The 19,622-nt window shown below is 32.5% G+C and overlaps 1 protein-coding gene and 1 pseudogene across 1 annotated transcript; one reads left to right on the forward strand and one right to left on the reverse strand.

Moving 5' to 3' along the window:
* Positions 1-9,798: 9,798 nt before the first annotated feature.
* Positions 9,799-10,842, forward strand: LOC106304087. Its single transcript, XM_013740475.1, has 2 exons — positions 9,799-10,175; positions 10,573-10,842. The coding sequence occupies exons 1-2, from the start codon at positions 9,885-9,887 to the stop codon at positions 10,738-10,740; spliced, it is 459 nt and encodes a 152-aa protein (XP_013595929.1). The 5' UTR covers positions 9,799-9,884; the 3' UTR covers positions 10,741-10,842.
* Positions 10,843-13,989: 3,147 nt separating this feature from the next.
* Positions 13,990-18,425, reverse strand: LOC106303343 (annotated as a pseudogene).
* Between the last annotated feature and the right edge of the window lie 1,197 nt (positions 18,426-19,622).

The raw sequence follows: 19,622 nt of genomic DNA on the forward strand, positions 1-19,622 counted from the left end.
TTGAAAAAAGAAACGACATTCCTCATCGGTCCAGTTCTAATTTAATAAATCAGCCATGAAATCATAAGACCAACCAAACCAAGCAGGACAAATTCAGCCCTGAAATCAAAAACCAACCAAACCAAGCAGCACAAATTCAGCCAAAGAATAATTAACAAAAAAGACTTACGTCATTAGTCAACTTTGACATCCTTGTTTAAGAGTGATTCCTCCTAAAACCTGGAAAGGATACAAGAAGGAGCAACAATAAACATCAAAAACAATGCATTATGTATTCATTCACAAAAACTCAACACTAGCACAAACATAAGAGCAAAACCGACAAGCTTGGCCGCGGCACGAAGCTCCTTGGCCGCGAGAGAGAATCGAAGTGGAGTACTGAGAAACCCAACAAGCTTGGCCACGAGAGAGAATCAAAGTGGAGGATTGAGAATCGTTACAGCTTAACGGCAACAAGAGAAATATATAAAATATTACGTTTAGGTTTAGGTTCATTAGTAGTTTCATTAAAAAAACCAAGGGTAAAATTGTTATTTACTGGGTTCATTATTAAAATAATAAAACAAACGCTGGAAAGAATAGCGATTGAAAATCTTTGTCGCTGCCGCTAGCGATTAGCCGTCGCGTTTGATCGCTCGTACAGCGATAGGTAAACGAACAAGAGATTTGTCTTTCTGTTTTGGGTTTTTTTTTTTTTATTGTAATGTGTTTGAACTTTGTATTTTGGGCTTTTGACTGGTTAATAAAAAGCAGACGGAAAAAAAAAACCTTTAGCCGAAGCAGCCGGCTCCGAAAAATCAAAACGACTCACGTTAAAAAGAAGCTCACGTGCTGAGCCAAGGGAAAATAAAAAGAACGATTGGTACATTTGCATGGCATGATGTGAGGACCATTTGCCGCTTGTATGAACCACTAGATTTAAGACTCGTGTTCGCTCTTTTCTAAACTTTTATTTACGTATTGTCATAAAAATGTTGTTTTTCAAAGATAATTTATTGTTTTTTTAACTAATATTTTATTGAATTTCTGTGGCGAAAAATATGATTCACAGATATAAACAATTTTACTCTATATACATCGAATATTTTTTTTTTGCGAACATGGATAAAAAACCAGCACACTTCGACAATTTGTGTTGGTATATATAATGAATAAATTCTTTCTTTTCTTCCCACAAAAGAAAGCGTAAAATAAAAATATATTGCACATTATAAGAATACGTTAGTACGTATTATTTATAGATCAAAACTTTAAAATAATTAGCAAAGAGATATTATTTATTGATCAAATTCTTAAGATATGGATGATGGATCTAAAAACAAGGTGATGAAGAAATACTGAGATCATAAAATATTTGGAGAAGTTGTTCTTTTTTGGTGTGCAACCATATCATTCATTCATTTAAACTAGAGCCATTGAATACAAAGCCTGTTTGGAGAAGTTGTTCTAAACAATATATTTGGAGAAGTACTCTTTCATCACTACATGCAGAGAGTAAAACAATAGATCAATGCATGCAAATTTGTCAAAAGAAAGATGTAATGTTTGCAGATTGTTCATGATTGAAGATAGTGTTTGCATCGATAGAATAATATGTGTTTTCTATTCAACTGAATAAATTCAGTCGCTGTAAAAAGTTATTTTCTGTATTCAAGTTGTAAGATATATTTTTCGCGCAAGAAAGTACGAACGAAGAATCTATCAGACAATGTTCAGAGTCTTCTTGTGGCAGAGATCTACACCGCAGTGTGGATTATCGAACCGTTTTAAGTTAAGAACCTATAGACTCCACTGCGTACTATAGGAACTTCAAATAATTTTGAACAGCAATAGATTTGTGAATAATTAACTGGAATTCAGAAAAGATACTTGTATCACTTTCAAATCAATATTATTTGATTACATTTAGACTCCACTGCGTACTAAATCTAATGTAAGCATCATAAAACTATATCTTATTAATCGTCTTATACTTATCAATCCAAATTATTAGGAACTTCACGCATACTAAAAGTTACTTATTATATAACCAGAGTTCTTAGATCACCTCCAATGGAAATTTTACCCTTTAAAATTCTAAACATATATATATATGTATATATTATATATACACATGTAATTATGGGATTCATAATTATATATACATACATATATATACACATATATATATATATATATATATATATATATATATGTTTAGAACTCCAATAGGTAGAATCTTCCATTGGTCGTACTCTTATTGATCTATTTTAGACTATTTAAAGATGCTTAATTAAATAACATTAATGATCCGTAATATTAGGGTTATGTCTTGGTGCTTGAGATTGAAGAATCTATCGGGTCCAACGACAAACGAAATCGTTACAAGGTGCGAAATTATGCCGTTAAACCAATTATTAATTGAGTCAATCTAAATTAAAATTTAAGAATAAGGTTAGGTGTTAATGCTATATTAGGCTATAATCTGTCGAAAGCTAGCTAGGGCTTTCCTTGCGCATAGTGTATCATTTGCCACAACGAGAAGCCCACGTGTATATATAGTTGACCAAATCTCATTAGCTGATTAACGTTTTTGACAAATTAATTAACTGATTATTTATATACACATGATACTGTATCATGTATGGTCTAGCGGTCCGCATGGATCCATAATATTGTATGCAACAAAATCGCAATTAACAATTTGATCTGATATTATTTGAAAATATATACTAAACGTTTAGTTTTTATTATTTTGGTTGTCGATATAATTTACATTTTGCAATACGTTGATTTAGTGGTGTTTAACGAGCCACACATATACAATGTTTATCAAATAATTCTTCAAAAGAAATATGAAAGATGATAAATTAATAAAATATATTGTTCACATATAGATTCATTTATTTTGTTCATCATTCAAAGTTTTTTTTATTCATATAAACAAAAGCCTTTGAACCCTAAACAGTTGAAAGGAGCATAGTCACCAGACAATGAACGAAAGGTCCATTTGTCCATATATACAGAAAACAATAAAATTTGATACGAAATCGTAATAGTTGTGCAGTTGATGTTGCCACTTAAGGGACTCGCGTAAGACTTCATGCAAATTATATATAATTTAGGTACGTCTTGCATTTTACATATTGGTATGATTACAAGTTTTTTTATTTAATATTTTTTTTTTGTCAATTATTGGGATTTTGATCGATAATAGAGCTGATGGGTACGTTGACAATTATTATTAAAAGTTATCTTATAAAATTTGGAGGAAAGACAACAACACACTCGAGAACTCTCTGGAATTGTATATATTCATTTTTGCTTATTCTTTTCACGATTATATGATTAAAAATCTCTGCCAAACGTACAAAATCATTCATACATCGACGCAGTTTAACCTAATAATATAATTAGTACTTTTGGAGCTGATCCATAATCATGAATTATATATGAGTTTGTATTAGATCAATTTGACTGATGTACTACTTTCGTTTTATAATCATGTTACCTTGGATTTGATAAAAAAAAATAAGTTTTATTTTTATGTTTTTGTAACATCAATTTAATTTCATTGATGAACTGCAAATGTTGATACATCCAATGGAGTGGTACGTACACGAGAAGAAACATACAACCTCAAATAAGGGCAAGACTTCTGGGTTTGGACAGAGAGATGGTCCACTACCCATTCAGTTACCACAGCAGCTTCGACACACATAAGAACAACAACATATCTATCTCTTTGGTTTGTAAACTTTCAGCTTCACTAGCCAGGTCCTTCATCATTTTATCTGCTTCACACGGATTGTTTGCTCTTTTAAATTCTTGTATCTTTTTTCCTTTATTTTTATGTTGTAAAGGTACTCTGGAGAAGAAAAAACATGAATGAATAAGTATTTAACCGCAAAAAAAAAAAAAAAAAAAAAAAAAAAAAACATTAGACGTAAGCACTTTGGTTTGAGTGGTTGGAATTGGATCCACTAGGCATGGACCGAGGTAGGATCCTCATCCGCTCGCTGTTTCCTCTACCAATCAACGGCTAATCCTTACCCAATGGCTAATCTACTTACTTTGCTGGGTTTACCGGCTACTTAAGGCGCTTATTTGCTACTCAAATGAAATTTGTTGCCATCTTGAATCAACTTTACTTTAGCTATATGTTCAGTTCTAATTTGGACAAGTATAAACCTAGTTAGTGGTGTTCCAATAAGTCTTTTCATCTTGTAGGGTGTTTTTAGATACAGATTTTCTAGGCGAGATTATTAGTTGCACGTTAGAAAGTAACGAAATTCACGTACTTAGACCATGATTATCGGGATTTTTAGAGTGGAGTTTTTAGCGGAACATCATCCTAAGAACTTCGGGTTAATCATGCTATTATATAAAAATAAGTATCAGTAAATTTTGCCTTTCGACAGATATGACACAAAGAAGCTTCAGGTAATATCCAGACATCCTTTCTCTGATATTATATATACATCACGTGCTTAAACTCTTTTCTTTTCAGGTAATTTCCAGACATACGTCAGGTAAAATCAGTAGCTACATCCGCTTAAACTCTTTTCTTTTTTGTCAACCCATTTTCCATTAAATGGAAGCATGTGCCCAATGGGCATTAAATTTACAAGTGAAATCAAACCAAACCCTTTACAATAAAATGTGCATAAACTCTTGAGGCCTGAGAACACAATATTTGAGTGAGAAAAAATGGAAAAATTCCATAAAAATATCCCAATTAAGTTTCGTCAAACTTTTTAATATCCAAACTTTTTTGCTACCCACTTTAACACTTCAACTAATTATTTTGCTCATTTAATACACAAACTTCTAAAACTATTCCATTTTAATACTCAAACTTTGTTTATTATAATTAAAAATATTAATAAGTTTCAAACAAAATTAAAAAATCTATAAAATTTCTACTTTTATTTTATGTTAAAGGAAATAAAGTAACTAAATTATGGAAATTTTTTGAATTTAGAAAACTTAATTTTGATGAAAAAATAAATAAATTTCTTTTATATTTTCAAAATAAATTTGATATTTAAAACTTAAAAATATTAGGGCTTTTTGCAAAATTGACCTACAACTTAAAGTCAAACACAAAACTAACCTCATTTTTTTTGAAAATTGGTTTTGCCCTATTCACCCCACAAGTTCATATAATTTACGAAAATGCCATCAATTTTTTTTTTTTCGAAAATGACATCTTTAGTCTCTCACCCTCATCATCTTCAAGTAATTACAAGATTGCCATTGTCATCAATACCACAACCACCATGAACAACCAATTTGAAGCTCTTAATGCTCCCAAAATCGATTTACCCTTCTTCTTTTTCCATTCTTGTGAACTAAACACAACATATCCCTCACTTTATCTCCACAATGAGCTAAAAAAACCCAAGATTTTGATTATACACAGACGACTTATAATTCAGTCGTCCACCAGACGACTTACTTGTAAGTCGTCGAGGATTTTTTTCCGAGATTCTGGTCAAACCTCGTAAATCCTGGACGACTTACATTTCAGTCGTCATAGGTTAGTTTTGCATTTGACTGGATTATTTCAGAAGTCTGACTTTTCTGGACGACTTACATTTCAGTCGTCATAGGTTAGTTTTGCATTTGACTGGATTATTTCAGAAGTCTGACTTTTCTGGACGACTTACATTTCAGTCGTCATAGGTTAGTTTTGCATTTGACTGGATTATTTCAGAAGTCTGACTTTTCTGGACGACTTACATTTCAGTCGTCATAGGTTAGTTTTGCATTTGACTGGATTATTTCAGAAGTCTGACTTTTCTGGACGACTTACATTTCAGTCGTCATAGGTTAGTTTTGCATTTGACTGGATTATTTCAGAAGTCTGACTTTTCTGGACGACTTACATTTCAGTCGTCATAGGTTAGTTTTGCATTTGACTGGATTATTTCAGAAGTCTGACTTTTCTGGACGACTTACATTTCAGTCGTCATAGGTTAGTTTTGCATTTGACTGGATTATTTCAGAAGTCTGACTTTTCTGGACGACTTACATTTCAGTCGTCATAGGTTAGTTTTGCATTTGACTGGATTATTTCAGAAGTCTGACTTTTCTGGACGACTTACATTTCAGTCGTCATAGGTTAGTTTTGCATTTGACTGGATTATTTCAGAAGTCTGACTTTTCTGGACGACTTACATTTCAGTCGTCATAGGTTAGTTTTGCATTTGACTGGATTATTTCAGAAGTCTGACTTTTCTGGACGACTTACATTTCAGTCGTCATAGGTTAGTTTTGCATTTGACTGGATTATTTCAGAAGTCTGACTTTTCTGGACGACTTACATTTCAGTCGTCATAGGTTAGTTTTGCATTTGACTGGATTATTTCAGAAGTCTGACTTTTCTGGACGACTTACATTTCAGTCGTCATAGGTTAGTTTTGCATTTGACTGGATTATTTCAGAAGTCTGACTTTTCTGGACGACTTACATTTCAGTCGTCATAGGTTAGTTTTGCATTTGACTGGATTATTTCAGAAGTCTGACTTTTCTGGACGACTTACATTTCAGTCGTCATAGGTTAGTTTTGCATTTGACTGGATTATTTCAGAAGTCTGACTTTTCTGGACGACTTACATTTCAGTCGTCATAGGTTAGTTTTGCATTTGACTGGATTATTTCAGAAGTCTGACTTTTCTGGACGACTTACATTTCAGTCGTCATAGGTTAGTTTTGCATTTGACTGGATTATTTCAGAAGTCTGACTTTTCTGGACGACTTACATTTCAGTCGTCATAGGTTAGTTTTGCATTTGACTGGATTATTTCAGAAGTCTGACTTTTCTGGACGACTTACATTTCAGTCGTCATAGGTTAGTTTTGCATTTGACTGGATTATTTCAGAAGTCTGACTTTTCTGGACGACTTACATTTCAGTCGTCATAGGTTAGTTTTGCATTTGACTGGATTATTTCAGAAGTCTGACTTTTCTGGACGACTTACATTTCAGTCGTCATAGGTTAGTTTTGCATTTGACTGGATTATTTCAGAAGTCTGACTTTTCTGGACGACTTACATTTCAGTCGTCATAGGTTAGTTTTGCATTTGACTGGATTATTTCAGAAGTCTGACTTTTCTGGACGACTTACATTTCAGTCGTCATAGGTTAGTTTTGCATTTGACTGGATTATTTCAGAAGTCTGACTTTTCTGGACGACTTACATTTCAGTCGTCATAGGTTAGTTTTGCATTTGACTGGATTATTTCAGAAGTCTGACTTTTCTGGACGACTTACATTTCAGTCGTCATAGGTTAGTTTTGCATTTGACTGGATTATTTCAGAAGTCTGACTTTTCTGGACGACTTACATTTCAGTCGTCATAGGTTAGTTTTGCATTTGACTGGATTATTTCAGAAGTCTGACTTTTCTGGACGACTTACATTTCAGTCGTCATAGGTTAGTTTTGCATTTGACTGGATTATTTCAGAAGTCTGACTTTTCTGGACGACTTACATTTCAGTCGTCATAGGTTAGTTTTGCATTTGACTGGATTATTTCAGAAGTCTGACTTTTCTGGACGACTTACATTTCAGTCGTCATAGGTTAGTTTTGCATTTGACTGGATTATTTCAGAAGTCTGACTTTTCTGGACGACTTACATTTCAGTCGTCATAGGTTAGTTTTGCATTTGACTGGATTATTTCAGAAGTCTGACTTTTCTGGACGACTTACATTTCAGTCGTCATAGGTTAGTTTTGCATTTGACTGGATTATTTCAGAAGTCTGACTTTTCTGGACGACTTACATTTCAGTCGTCATAGGTTAGTTTTGCATTTGATTCAAGTTTGGGTATATGTTTGGGATTAAAATCAACTTGTGGGTTAGTTTTGGCAAAAACCCCAAAATATTATTACAAAATTTAAAATTATACACAATTTAGTAACTTTTATTTCTAAGAACTAAAATAAAATTAGAATTTTAATTTTTTTTTGTGAATTTTAGAATTTTTTTAAATTTTATTTAAAATTTATTAATATTTTGATTAAAATAAACACAATTTGGATATAAAAAAAAAAATGAGCACCATTTTAAAATATTATGTATTAAAATGGGTTAAATAGTTAGTTAAAGTATTAAAGTGGGTAGCGAAAAAGTTTAAGCAGGTACGTGCCTCTTCTTGCCGAGGTGACGTAGCTTTAAGTAACTTTTTTTTTTTGAAACTTAGCTTTAAGTAACTTGACACAACCTGATTTGATCCATATGTTTATATATCTATCGCAACGACCGTAATGTACTGACTGATGTTTAGTTTTTATACATAATTTTAATAACACACTGCATCGATGAAAAGCCAAAACACACTGCCACGTTGGGTTTTCACCCAAAACTTCTATGATAATTCCAGTGTTTAAAAAAAAAAAAAAAGAACTTTTTTTGAATCTTATTAGAGGTTGATTGTTCGTAGTTTTTGGATTAGTTTTTGGTTTTTGTTTTTCCAAAATCTATTTTGCAACCGATCAAGATTTTAAAAGAATAGATTCCCTAAAATGTAGGGAAACTAGTTTTTGCAAATAACTGTTTTTTTTAACACAAAAACCAAAAGCCAAGTTTTCATAGTTTTTTTTCCTATCCTACGGCGGGTTTCCAATTTTTTTTAAATTGTTTTTATTTTGATTGTTTCTAGTTTTTGAAATAGTTTTTGGCTTTTGTTTTTCTAAAACCTATTTTTTAGACAATCAAGCTTTTAGAAAAATAGACTTCCTATAATATAGGGAAACTAGTTTTTTCAAATAACTGTCTTTTATAAAGAAAAACCAAAATCCAAGTTTTTATGGTTTCTTCAAAATCTAACGACAGTTTTTCATTTTTTATTTTTATTTATGTTTTTTTGCTATTTTATGCTTTAATATAGGAAAACAAATAAAAAAATAAATACTAACAAATCAGATTTAGTAAAAAGCACATTTTTAATATATATAATACAAAAATAATTTCTAATAAGAACATTTCTAAAACTTGTCAATAAAATTAACTTAAGTATTTAAATTTACTTTTATGTAAAGTTTACATGTTTTGTCAATAATCTATTGGTATTAATTATTGATTTTTTGATATATTATTTTAGTAATTTAAGTTTGTTTTTAAAAAAATCAATTTATAAGTTAGAAAATTTTAAAAATAAAAGAAAACATTAATAAAATTTAGAAAAAAACAAAAATATTTAAAAAAAATAAAATTTAGAAATAAAAAAGTATAAAATCTAAAATCAAAATCCAACATTTTCGAGTTTGTTGTTTAAAAAAAATTACATTTATTTTTAGTACAAATAAAAAAATTCATGATCCAACTTATATAATTTTTTTAACTAATCAACACATATTAATTGTTGATAATAGCATTTTATTTTTTATTTTTTCAGAATCAATATTTTACTATTATTAATATTTTTCTTTATATTAATATTAAAAACAGAAACCAAAAACTAAAAACCAAAATTTAGAACAACCATTCATGTTTTTCAAAAAACTAAAATCTACTGCAAAAACAAAAACCAAAAACTAAAAACCAAAATCTAAAAACTAAATTCTAAAAGCCAAAAACCAAAAACTAAAATCTAAAAACTAGCAAAACAATCATCACATAGAATAAGCACGGCAGTTACGTACTCTGAATAATAATTTACGTGGTCAAGTACAAACACTGCTTGATCTTGTGTTTACAAAAAAAGAACAGACCCTAACAAATAATGATCAATTTTACAAAATAAAAGGCCCAAACTCCTAAAGCCCAAAATACCAAATCATTATTCACCACTAATATTCCGGCACCAGCAGCGAACATAACGGATAAGTTTTATCCTCATCTTCATCTTCCTTTTCTAACTCATTGAGAAGGAAAAACAACGATATTTTGGCGTGACAATGAACATTGCCACCTATCATCGTCACTCAAATGTCATGTTAAATCCTCAGATAGACAAGACTATTGCGAGGAGTGGACAAGCAAGCTCAAATAATTTTACATTCATGACAAGAACACAAGGAGGAAGAAGAAGAAAGATGGGATTGTGTTTAGTAAGAGCATGTGCCGGAGAAGAAGAATCCGACAATCAAAGTAAGCCCGAGAGAAGAAGTTTCTTGAGCTTAGCAGAAGCTGGTCTTGTCGAAATATCGGGCCTTGGTGCACACGAGAAGTTTCTCTGTCGACTAACGGTAAATTAAACTATCACTTTATAACCCTTTTGTTTCTTGAATATAATTATTTGCAATGAAAAATTTAAGTTAATTTATAATTTTTTTTTTGATTTAACTAAGATTATTCTTATAAATTTAATTGGTGCGAGTGAATTATTAGGAAATGAAACATCAACTTTGCATAGAAAACTGAACACATTCATCTTTATGAAAAAAAAAAATTAATACATACATAATAAAGAACCGCATTATACAACAATGTATCAATGTAAAAAAACAACTAGAATTGCATTTTGTAAAAAATGAAGAAAGAATCATGTACATTAATATTTGATTGTTGAGAAATAAATCCGGGGTGCAAAAAAAAAAAGATCCGTACTAATTTCGGTTTTATTTTGGAACTAAAAATATACAGATATCGTCACTGAATTTACTAAGAGTGATATCGGAGCAAGAAGGATGTTCAATAGAAGAGTTGAATGCTGGAAAAATATGCGACTGGTTCTTAAAAGATAAGCTGAAAAGAGAGCAGAACATGGAATCTGCCGTTCTTCAATGGGATGATCCCGATTTTCCATTTTAATATTTTCTTATCATTACATTTTAAGGAACAAAAGAGTATGTATGATATCCATTGGAAAATATTGAGTCGGATTGAAGATATTAGCTTCTTCATTATAACAAAGTGAGAGTATATAAGATCATTATCCTAAAACCATCATTAGAACTGGCTCCTCCTTCTGATGGTTAGAACATGTGAGATGCGATGCTTAAAAACGTTTTTAGATCCGATCACAAATCAACACACATATACAAAAGTTCTAAGACCATGATTAACCCGGGTTTTTAGGGTGGAGTTCTTAGCTTCGGTTAAGAACCGTTTCTTAGCTTTTAACTAAGAAAAGCTAAGAACCGGTTCTTAAATAAGAGATATAAGAACCGGTTCTTAGCCAAAAAGTGTAAAAAAAATAAAATAAAAATAAAAAAGTGTCAAATCATGAGTTAAGAACCTCAAATTAAGAGTCTGGGTTAATCATGCTCTTAATACATTTTCTTGTAGTATTTAATTTAGTCTACGCACAGCACGAGACAATAACATCATCTAGAAGTACTTTTATGTTATTTTAAACTGTTACATACTAGTGGTGTTGCCGCGCTACGCGCGGATTGTCTATATTTTTAAATATTTTTTTTGTTGTATTCCTTTTGTAAATATATTTTATTTTTTATAAGGTATTATTTTGAGTTGATATATTTTGTGTCAGTATTAAGATTTTTAACTAAAACTACTTATATATAAAAACAAAGGGAGTATGATCAAAACTAGGTATAAGTTATTAGAACTGTTTATTCTTAGGAGACAATAGAATTAGTGAACGCTTTAAAGGAAGAAAAAGAATACAATTATGATTTTTTTTAAATACAACCTCCTTTCTATATTGTAAAGATGTCTGAAATCATAGATGTGTTTCCTTGCATACTGTACAGCTTATGTTCATACAAACCCATTCATTAATGAAGTGAAAATAAAAATTATGACCGAAAGTAAGAGATCATAGGTTGTTTTCATAGTTGTAATTTCCGAAGCATATAGTGTATGTATCGTTTTCTTGTTCTGTTATCGGAGGCCTAATAGTTTTTTCAAATTGGTGATGATAAGGTTGACGTCTAGTCTTGCAGTTGTGTTGAGATTATTGTATGTGATGGTAAGAGTAAATTCAAAATCAGCAGCTATGTTATTCTTGCTGGCTGTCAGTTCATTCATGAAATATTGGCTATTCTCATGAATAAGGAAGGTGGAGTCGGGATGATGAATCTCACGGTACGTTAAAGTGTATATTCTTTATGTATTTTTTATTTGATTTATAATTTCTTTATTTCCTCTTTATGTAGTTTTTATTGTGTTTTATTTTTAAAGATATCGGTAATATACGAATTTTGATTTACAGGTTATCTTAGTTCATTGAAAACTGAAAGTGGATAGATTTAAATATTTGATTGGAATCAATAAATTTATAGTTGCGCTTTATATCACAATTTTTGTGATTATTTGAAAAATTCTACTCTTCGCACAATGTTTTTTAATTTTTTAACAACTATTTTGTAATTTTAGTTTTAATTATGTATTAACTTTTGTTGTGATTTTCAAGAAATATCTTATTTATTTTTCTAAATTTGAGTTTCATGACCATTAAAATGGGAAAAGTCCATGAGATACATCTATATTAATAAATGGATTCCTTTAATTTTTTGTATTTATGAAATATTTTATTTTTCTTAAAAATTATTTATTTTAAATTATATTATGTACTTTTACTAACTTTTATTATTTTTAGTGGGCGAGATTTATATTTGGTTGGAAACTGCATTCCCTTGGTTGTTTATTCATGTTGCATTGTATGATAGAAGTGGCAATAGCTTTACCGTTGACGTAATTGTACAATACTTTAGATGTTTTTTTAAATGAATTTTTGTTGTTGTTTGTGTTACTTTGTACGTTTAGTTTTTTGGTTATGTTTTAAATATTTGTTGTGTAATCGAGGATATTTGTGAGATTGTGATGGCTCTTTGGTTGTGTTGTATCTTGGAGATATAATTGTGAGCCATCAATTTAATATAATATGTGTTTTTCCTTCGTGTGATCTAGTTTTTGATTTTTTTCAATTTTTATAAATTAAATTTTCTCATTTCTTTGATGAAAAATAACGTAACAATTGTTCTTTAAATCATAAAACAAAATGTTTGTTTGTTTATATTGGTATAAGGTGTTGCATATGTTTTCAAATGGTATACCGGCATGTTATTTTTATCTTTGTATTTTTATAATTTATCATGTAACACTTAATTTATCATATAATTTATCTTTGAAATTTTGATCTTGTATAGTTATTGTTTATGTGCTTCTAGCATTGGTCATTGTATCTTTAACTTGTTTTCTAATTAAGTTTCCAGATTATGTATCTTAGATTTCTGACTCTGCCAAACATAACATTATTATATCATTTGTCCTACGAACGATATACAAACTTTCTGTAGTCAAGTGGAAATGATGAATTATCAAAAAAATGTGGAAACGATGAAAATAGTCTTATATGAAATCACATCAGTGAGTGACTGATAATTAAAATTTCAAATAATGACAAATAATCATTGGAAGTCCAATCCAATTGAGGGGCGTTAACTCGATTGGTTAAAAAGATATTATTTCAATTAAATTTTCTCATTTCTTTGATGAAAAATAACGTAACAACTGTTCTTTAAATCATAAAACAACATTTTTGTTTGTTTATATTGGTATAAGGTGTTGCATATGTTTTCAAATGGTATACCGACATGTTATTTTTATCTTTGTATTTTTATAATTTATCATGTAACACTTAATTTATCATATAATTTATCTTTGAAATTTTGATCTTGTATAGTTATTGTTTATGTGCTTCTAGCATTGGTCATTGTATCTTTAACTTGTTTTCTAATTAAGTTTCCAGATTATGTATCTTAGATTTCTGACTCTGCCAAACATAACATTATTATATCATTTGTCCTACGAACAATATACAAACTTTCTGTAGTCAAGTGGAAATGATGAATTTGAGTGACTGATAATTAAAATTTCAAATAATGATGAAATAATCATTGGAAGTCCAATCCAATTGAGAGGCGTTAACTCGATTGGTTAAAAAGATATTATTTCAATATTATCCTAGTTTTTTATGGTTCCAATAGTTATTAGTATTGCCAAAAAATATAAGATAACTGTTTATAAAAAGATATATGCGATGGAATATGCACTAAAGCCCAAAAAATCATGAGAGGCCCAATAAATCACAGTTTTACGAACACGCTTCATGAAGAGAAATAAACAAAACTCCCTCCCTGCTCGCCACATGTCACGAAAAGGAACAATGTACGCTGAGGAGGACACAGGAGGAGCCTTTCTGCTCAACTTTATTAATATAGATAGATATAACCACGTAACATTATGTTAACCACGGTCAGACGCATTCCCCAGCCTCCTGCTTCTTCCATCTATGAGCAGCTTCAAGAATCTTAAGATTGGCCGTCGTCAGTGATTCATCTGGGAACAAATAATCAGTGTATTCTTGGTACCTGCCAAAGATTCAAACAAAGTTTTTGTCACATTAAGCATCATTACCATTTCAAAGATAAAGAAATTGAACAGATATATCAATGCAATGCGTACTCTGTTGAGCCGTCTTCTCTACTGATGGCTTTTCTTTTCTTGAGCTTCTTTGGGAGAAGAGACTGAACGACACTAACATCCCCGAAGCTACCAAATCCCGCCTCCATGTTAGCCCAATCCTCCAAAAGTGTAGCACGCTCTTCTTTGTGCGCATAGTCTTTGTAGTAGGCGTTGGCTCTCTCGAAGATCGCTGAGTATAAGAAAGAAAAAACAGTTAAAACGTGCCACAAGAAAATCACCAAAACTTAGAGCATCATTATTGCAAGTTCTTAAGGAAGGTTTTAAACAAATTACGGCATTTAATTAAATGAAAACTAAATTAAAATGCAGTTACCGATCCTTATTCTGAACTTTTTGAGACCGATCCTTACCTCAAAAGAGAGCACACATGTCAGCATGTGGGCAAACCTCAAATTATTTTTTTTTTCTTTTTTTTCTCTCTCTTTTCTCTTTCTCTTTCTAGAGTATTCTTCTTCTCTCTTTGTTTTGTCCGACGACGATGGCGATCAATTGGTTGATCAACTCTACCTCCCTTCTCTCCCACCATTGACGCCGCCGCCGTAGGAAAGGAGCTCTCTTTGGGCGGAGACTCCATCGTCAAAGGCTCAACGGATGGCTCAACGACGGCGCTGAGGTGGATTGTTCGTTGCCGTCCCGACCTACCTATAAACCTCGTACAAAAACTCTTTCGTCTAAGACAGGTCCGTGTCTCTTCAGCTAAAGAGATTGTATTTTGTAGATTCAATCGAACCGTGAAGGTTACAAGATAAGTGATTTGTAAATGTAATTCAGGTTAGAAGAGAAATGCCTATGAGTTGCGACGGTGATGATTGATTGAGGTGGCAGCCAAGGAGTCATTGAAAGGGTAAGTCTTCTTCTAGTCATCTCTTGGTTAGGACAAGAACTGTTTTTTTTTTGGAAGCTGATGGTACTGATTGTTTGAAGGTGGCAGCCAAGGAGTCATTGAATGTAGGAGATATAATTTACCTTCCTTTATCTGTAGGCAATGATGCACCGTCTCCTGCTAAGAAAGCAATTTATGGAAGTGACAGAGCAAAGCTTAGACCCTGCTTGTACCAGACCAACTGTGGATTTCACAATGGGCGGGTAAGCCACCATGCTCTCCACTTTGATTACTTGATATTAGCAAAGCTTAGACTCTGCTTGTACCAGACCAACTGTGGATTTCACAATGGGCGGGTAAGCCACCATGCTCTCCACTTTGATTACTTGATATTTTTAGGAGAATTAGTAGATGAAATGTATTCGGTCAAGGCACTCTCTTTAGCTTCTTAACTGCTATTTGCTAAGTTGGTTCATAGTGGATTGTATGAGCAGAACTCAAAGCAGTTGCAAGCTGAGTTTTTTTTATTAATGTACCTTATAAATATAATTGACTTATTTGTTCGACCTCTTTTTTTTAATGGCTTGATGTCTCGCCTGCTCATGTATCTATAATTGACTGATTTGTGAAATGGAGTTCTCCTTCTTGTTGTTGCTCATTTAAGTTATCTTGTTGTTGTTCTGTTAAGTTAAAAACGTATGGCTTGGTCTTGTTGTGGTTGTTCTGTTATAAGCGAACGTTGTCTTGTTGTTTTCTGTCAGGGACTTGTGTCTTGTTGTTTTGTGTCTTATGTGTGATTGTGTGATTTGAGCAAAATAATATCTTGTAATGTGTTACAAACTTGTATAAATAAGCTTTTGTTCTTTCTCCTCATTCTCATGTTCTTTCTTCTTTATAACTTGAAGCTCTCTCAATTTTCAAGTTCCTTCTCCTCCTTCTTACCATACAAAACGAGCAAACACATTTTAATCAAAACAAGTTCATTTTTTTTTAAGAAACCCCCAATGAAACATAAAATCTATAGGTTTCTTAACTAACTTTTATTATTAAATAAGTCATTAAGAAACCCAAATGGGGTTATAGGGATAATGATGCTCTTATAATATATAACATTGTAGTTTGAAACCTCTAGCGCGTCTGATGCAGTCTTTTTTTGGTTTCTATAGCAACTTCTTCTTTGTCTCCTTCACCTTTATGTTCAGTAGCAGAAGCTTCAAACTTAGCAAAGCTAACCCACACCTTGTAATGCTTTGTACGGTCCAAGAGTCGCTCATATAGAGCCCGTGTCCTCTCTAACTCCTTTTCTGATATCTCAAAATCAATGTACGTCTGCCAAAATAAGTCACCAGAGAATTTAATATTGGTGCAATAGATTCACAAGTCTGAGAAATCTTTCCGGAAAAGAAGAAGAAGCTTACCTTCCATAAAAGCTCGGGCATATCTAGAGCAGGCTGAGAGATTGCAAGTTCAAAAATAGCTCTAGTACGATCATTTTCAGAAAGACATCTCAAACTCAGCATAGCTTCTCCAAGCAAAGCAATTCTCAGGAGACCACTCAAGGTATCTCGTATAATTTTCTACATCTATCTACGTTTGCCAACTGTAGTTCCATCTCAATGTATTTTTTGAATATCTGTTTTACAGGAAAAAAAAAAAGGATCACCATAGTAAGTAAGACAAGACATGAGTTAAACCATTTTCAGACTAACTTTGTTCAGGCTTATAAAATTACCTTGTCTTTTGGAGCTTTCCCAATCGCATTTCCTAATATCTGACGTGCACCCGTGAGATTCAATTGCCTGATTTCAAATTGTGCAGCGAGCAACCATATTTTGGCAAAAGAAAATTTGTTGTGGGGGATAAGCTTCAGGCATGCACTGTAATTTTGGTACAAAAAATTTACATGCAGCTCTACAACGAAGTGAAAAGTATACATGAAATGTAATAAAATGACAAGTTTCAGAAATTAATACCTGTAAACATCGCGTGCACGCTCCACATCTTTAGTTTCAGTCTCCTCATACAATGCATAATTAATCCTAACATATATACAACAATGATCAGTCACACATGGCCAGTGTCAAAAAGACAAAACAAGAATTGAAGCTATATTGCAAGAATCTTTCTTTACTCACCAGAGATAGATGTATCTTTACCAAAAACGTTTCTCCTCGGCAGGTGGAACATTAGCAACGGCCCTCTCATAGATTTCTCGGATCCTATCTTTGTTCCCAGTAAAACCCTCTTCTTCTTCTAGCCTAAGGTAATCGAACCAGGAATCGTAGTTCAAAGGGTTCTTCCTCACTTCATCTTCGTACTCAAACCTCTTCTTCCCAACAAGGGCATCCTCAATACCTTCCTTTCCACCGTACCGTTTCTCAAAGGCCACAAACTTTTCGTACAAAGCCTCAGCTCTTTCCTTGGGAATAAAATCTTCTTTCTAAATGCTTAATTTCTTTTCATTCCACAAAATATTCAACAGTTGAAATGGAAAAATCATTTCATTTCATTCCATAATATTCCAGAAAAAATAACAGCTATGTTTTATGAATTACACACACAAGTGAACAATATTTACAATAACTAAAAGGTGAAAAGGTCAATCATGGTTTATGAATTGTGATGTGGTATTTGATTCATGGTATAAAAGATTGCTAAAATGATTACTTAGAGTTGATGACGAACCGTATTTATCATGGCCTCAAGAAAGATACAAGGATGGAATTCTATAAGAGAAAATAAAAATGTGAAGTCCTTCCTCACCAAAGCAACTTTTTTCGTGCACAAGTCAAGTACTCAATTTCTCCGGCATCCGGTAACAGAGTCGGTCCTAAGATTTTGGGAATCGTAGACCACTTAGTAAAGATTTTAGTAGTTTGGAGATCAAAATTTTTTTTATACAAATTTAGGAGCCTATATTTGTATATAAATGTTTTCAAAAAATTTGGAGGCATAAACCAAATATTTTATTAAACTTGGTTCGGGACCGGTCCTGTCCAGCAACGTAGGAGCAGATGCAGAAACAATACAACCGCAATGAACTCGCTGCACAGAATTCCAATAGTGAGGAAATTCATATTTGAACAGGATTTTGGTGATGCAAAATGTACTTAAAATTTTTTTAACCAATAAACCAGGTAATTTACCTTTCCACATAACTCACAACACCTCCATCTGGAAGCCCTTTGGTGAAAGATGTCTCAGAACTTTCCTTGCTCATAGGCAGAGCTGTAACCAGATTATAATCATCAATATAAATGGATGATAAAATAAGAGAATGAATTTGATCAGAGAAAGAAAAACCACCCCTTTGTGAGTTAATGCATAATACAATTATAAATACTTGCAGACTTTAACTAGTTCCGTTTCTTCTTGTGCAAGTGAGATATTCTGATGAAGTAGCATAAACATAAGTCTCTAGAAACCATACACCATATAGTCTCCACGCATTGTTGATTAGAATGAAATGTAGTTCTCTACTTATCTGATTTTGATGTCCTTCAGTTTTTTACTTCTATATCTTTCCTATAGCTGGACTTTAAACATCTAGAAACCTCTAGTTTGGCACACAAGAAAAAGCAAACTTGCAGATTACGGTTTCAAAATTTGTAACCAGTGAGAAGAGCCAATGCTACAGCAACCTACTAAATCACAGAAGAAGAATAATAATAAGAAGAAAGGGAACATTTGATGATAAAAACCAGTTCTACACCCTCCTCGGATACTCTGTTCTGGCTCCCTGAAAAATTAGGTGTATACTCTACAAAAACCGGCTATGGCATTGGGATGACAGGAACTAGGGTGAGCAATGCTGATAATGATCCAGTCAACTGGCTCAAGCATGTTTGGAATGTTAAAACTGCGCCGAAACTGAAGGACTTTCTCTGGAGGTTAGTGAGAAAGGCGACACCGGTTAGTGCAAATCTGGAAAGGAGGGGAATTGAGAGCTTTAACTGTTAAAAGTGTGATGGACAAGAAGACGATCTTCATGTCTTTCTCAAGTGCCCTCTAGCGGAGGAGGTTCGGAGCTTAATGCCAATAACACAAAGACCTTTAGGTTCTCTCACATCAATAGCAGATTTGATCAAACAAGGAAGCAGTTTTGGTCTTCTACCACCGGTAGGAGTGACTTCCCCACTATGGCCATGGGTTTTATGGAATCTGTGGAAGGCAAGAAACAACCTGCTGTATGAAAACAGAGCTTTCACAGCCAAAGAGATTGTCCTTAAGAGTATTAAGGATGCTAAAGAATGGTCCCAGGCTCAAACTATTAATGAGGTGCCAATACCTCGACTTGTCTCTCTCCACCCACACAATCAACGGTCACCATGCCCCCCACCAACGTTCCAACCAGGTACTCTGGTTGTTCAAGTAGATGCAGCTTGGGATGTCAAGACCGGAAAATGTGGTGTAGGTG

The sequence above is a fragment of the Brassica oleracea genome, chromosome C7 (genome assembly GCF_000695525.1).
Source record: "Brassica oleracea var. oleracea cultivar TO1000 chromosome C7, BOL, whole genome shotgun sequence".
Lineage (NCBI taxonomy): Eukaryota > Viridiplantae > Streptophyta > Magnoliopsida > Brassicales > Brassicaceae > Brassica > Brassica oleracea.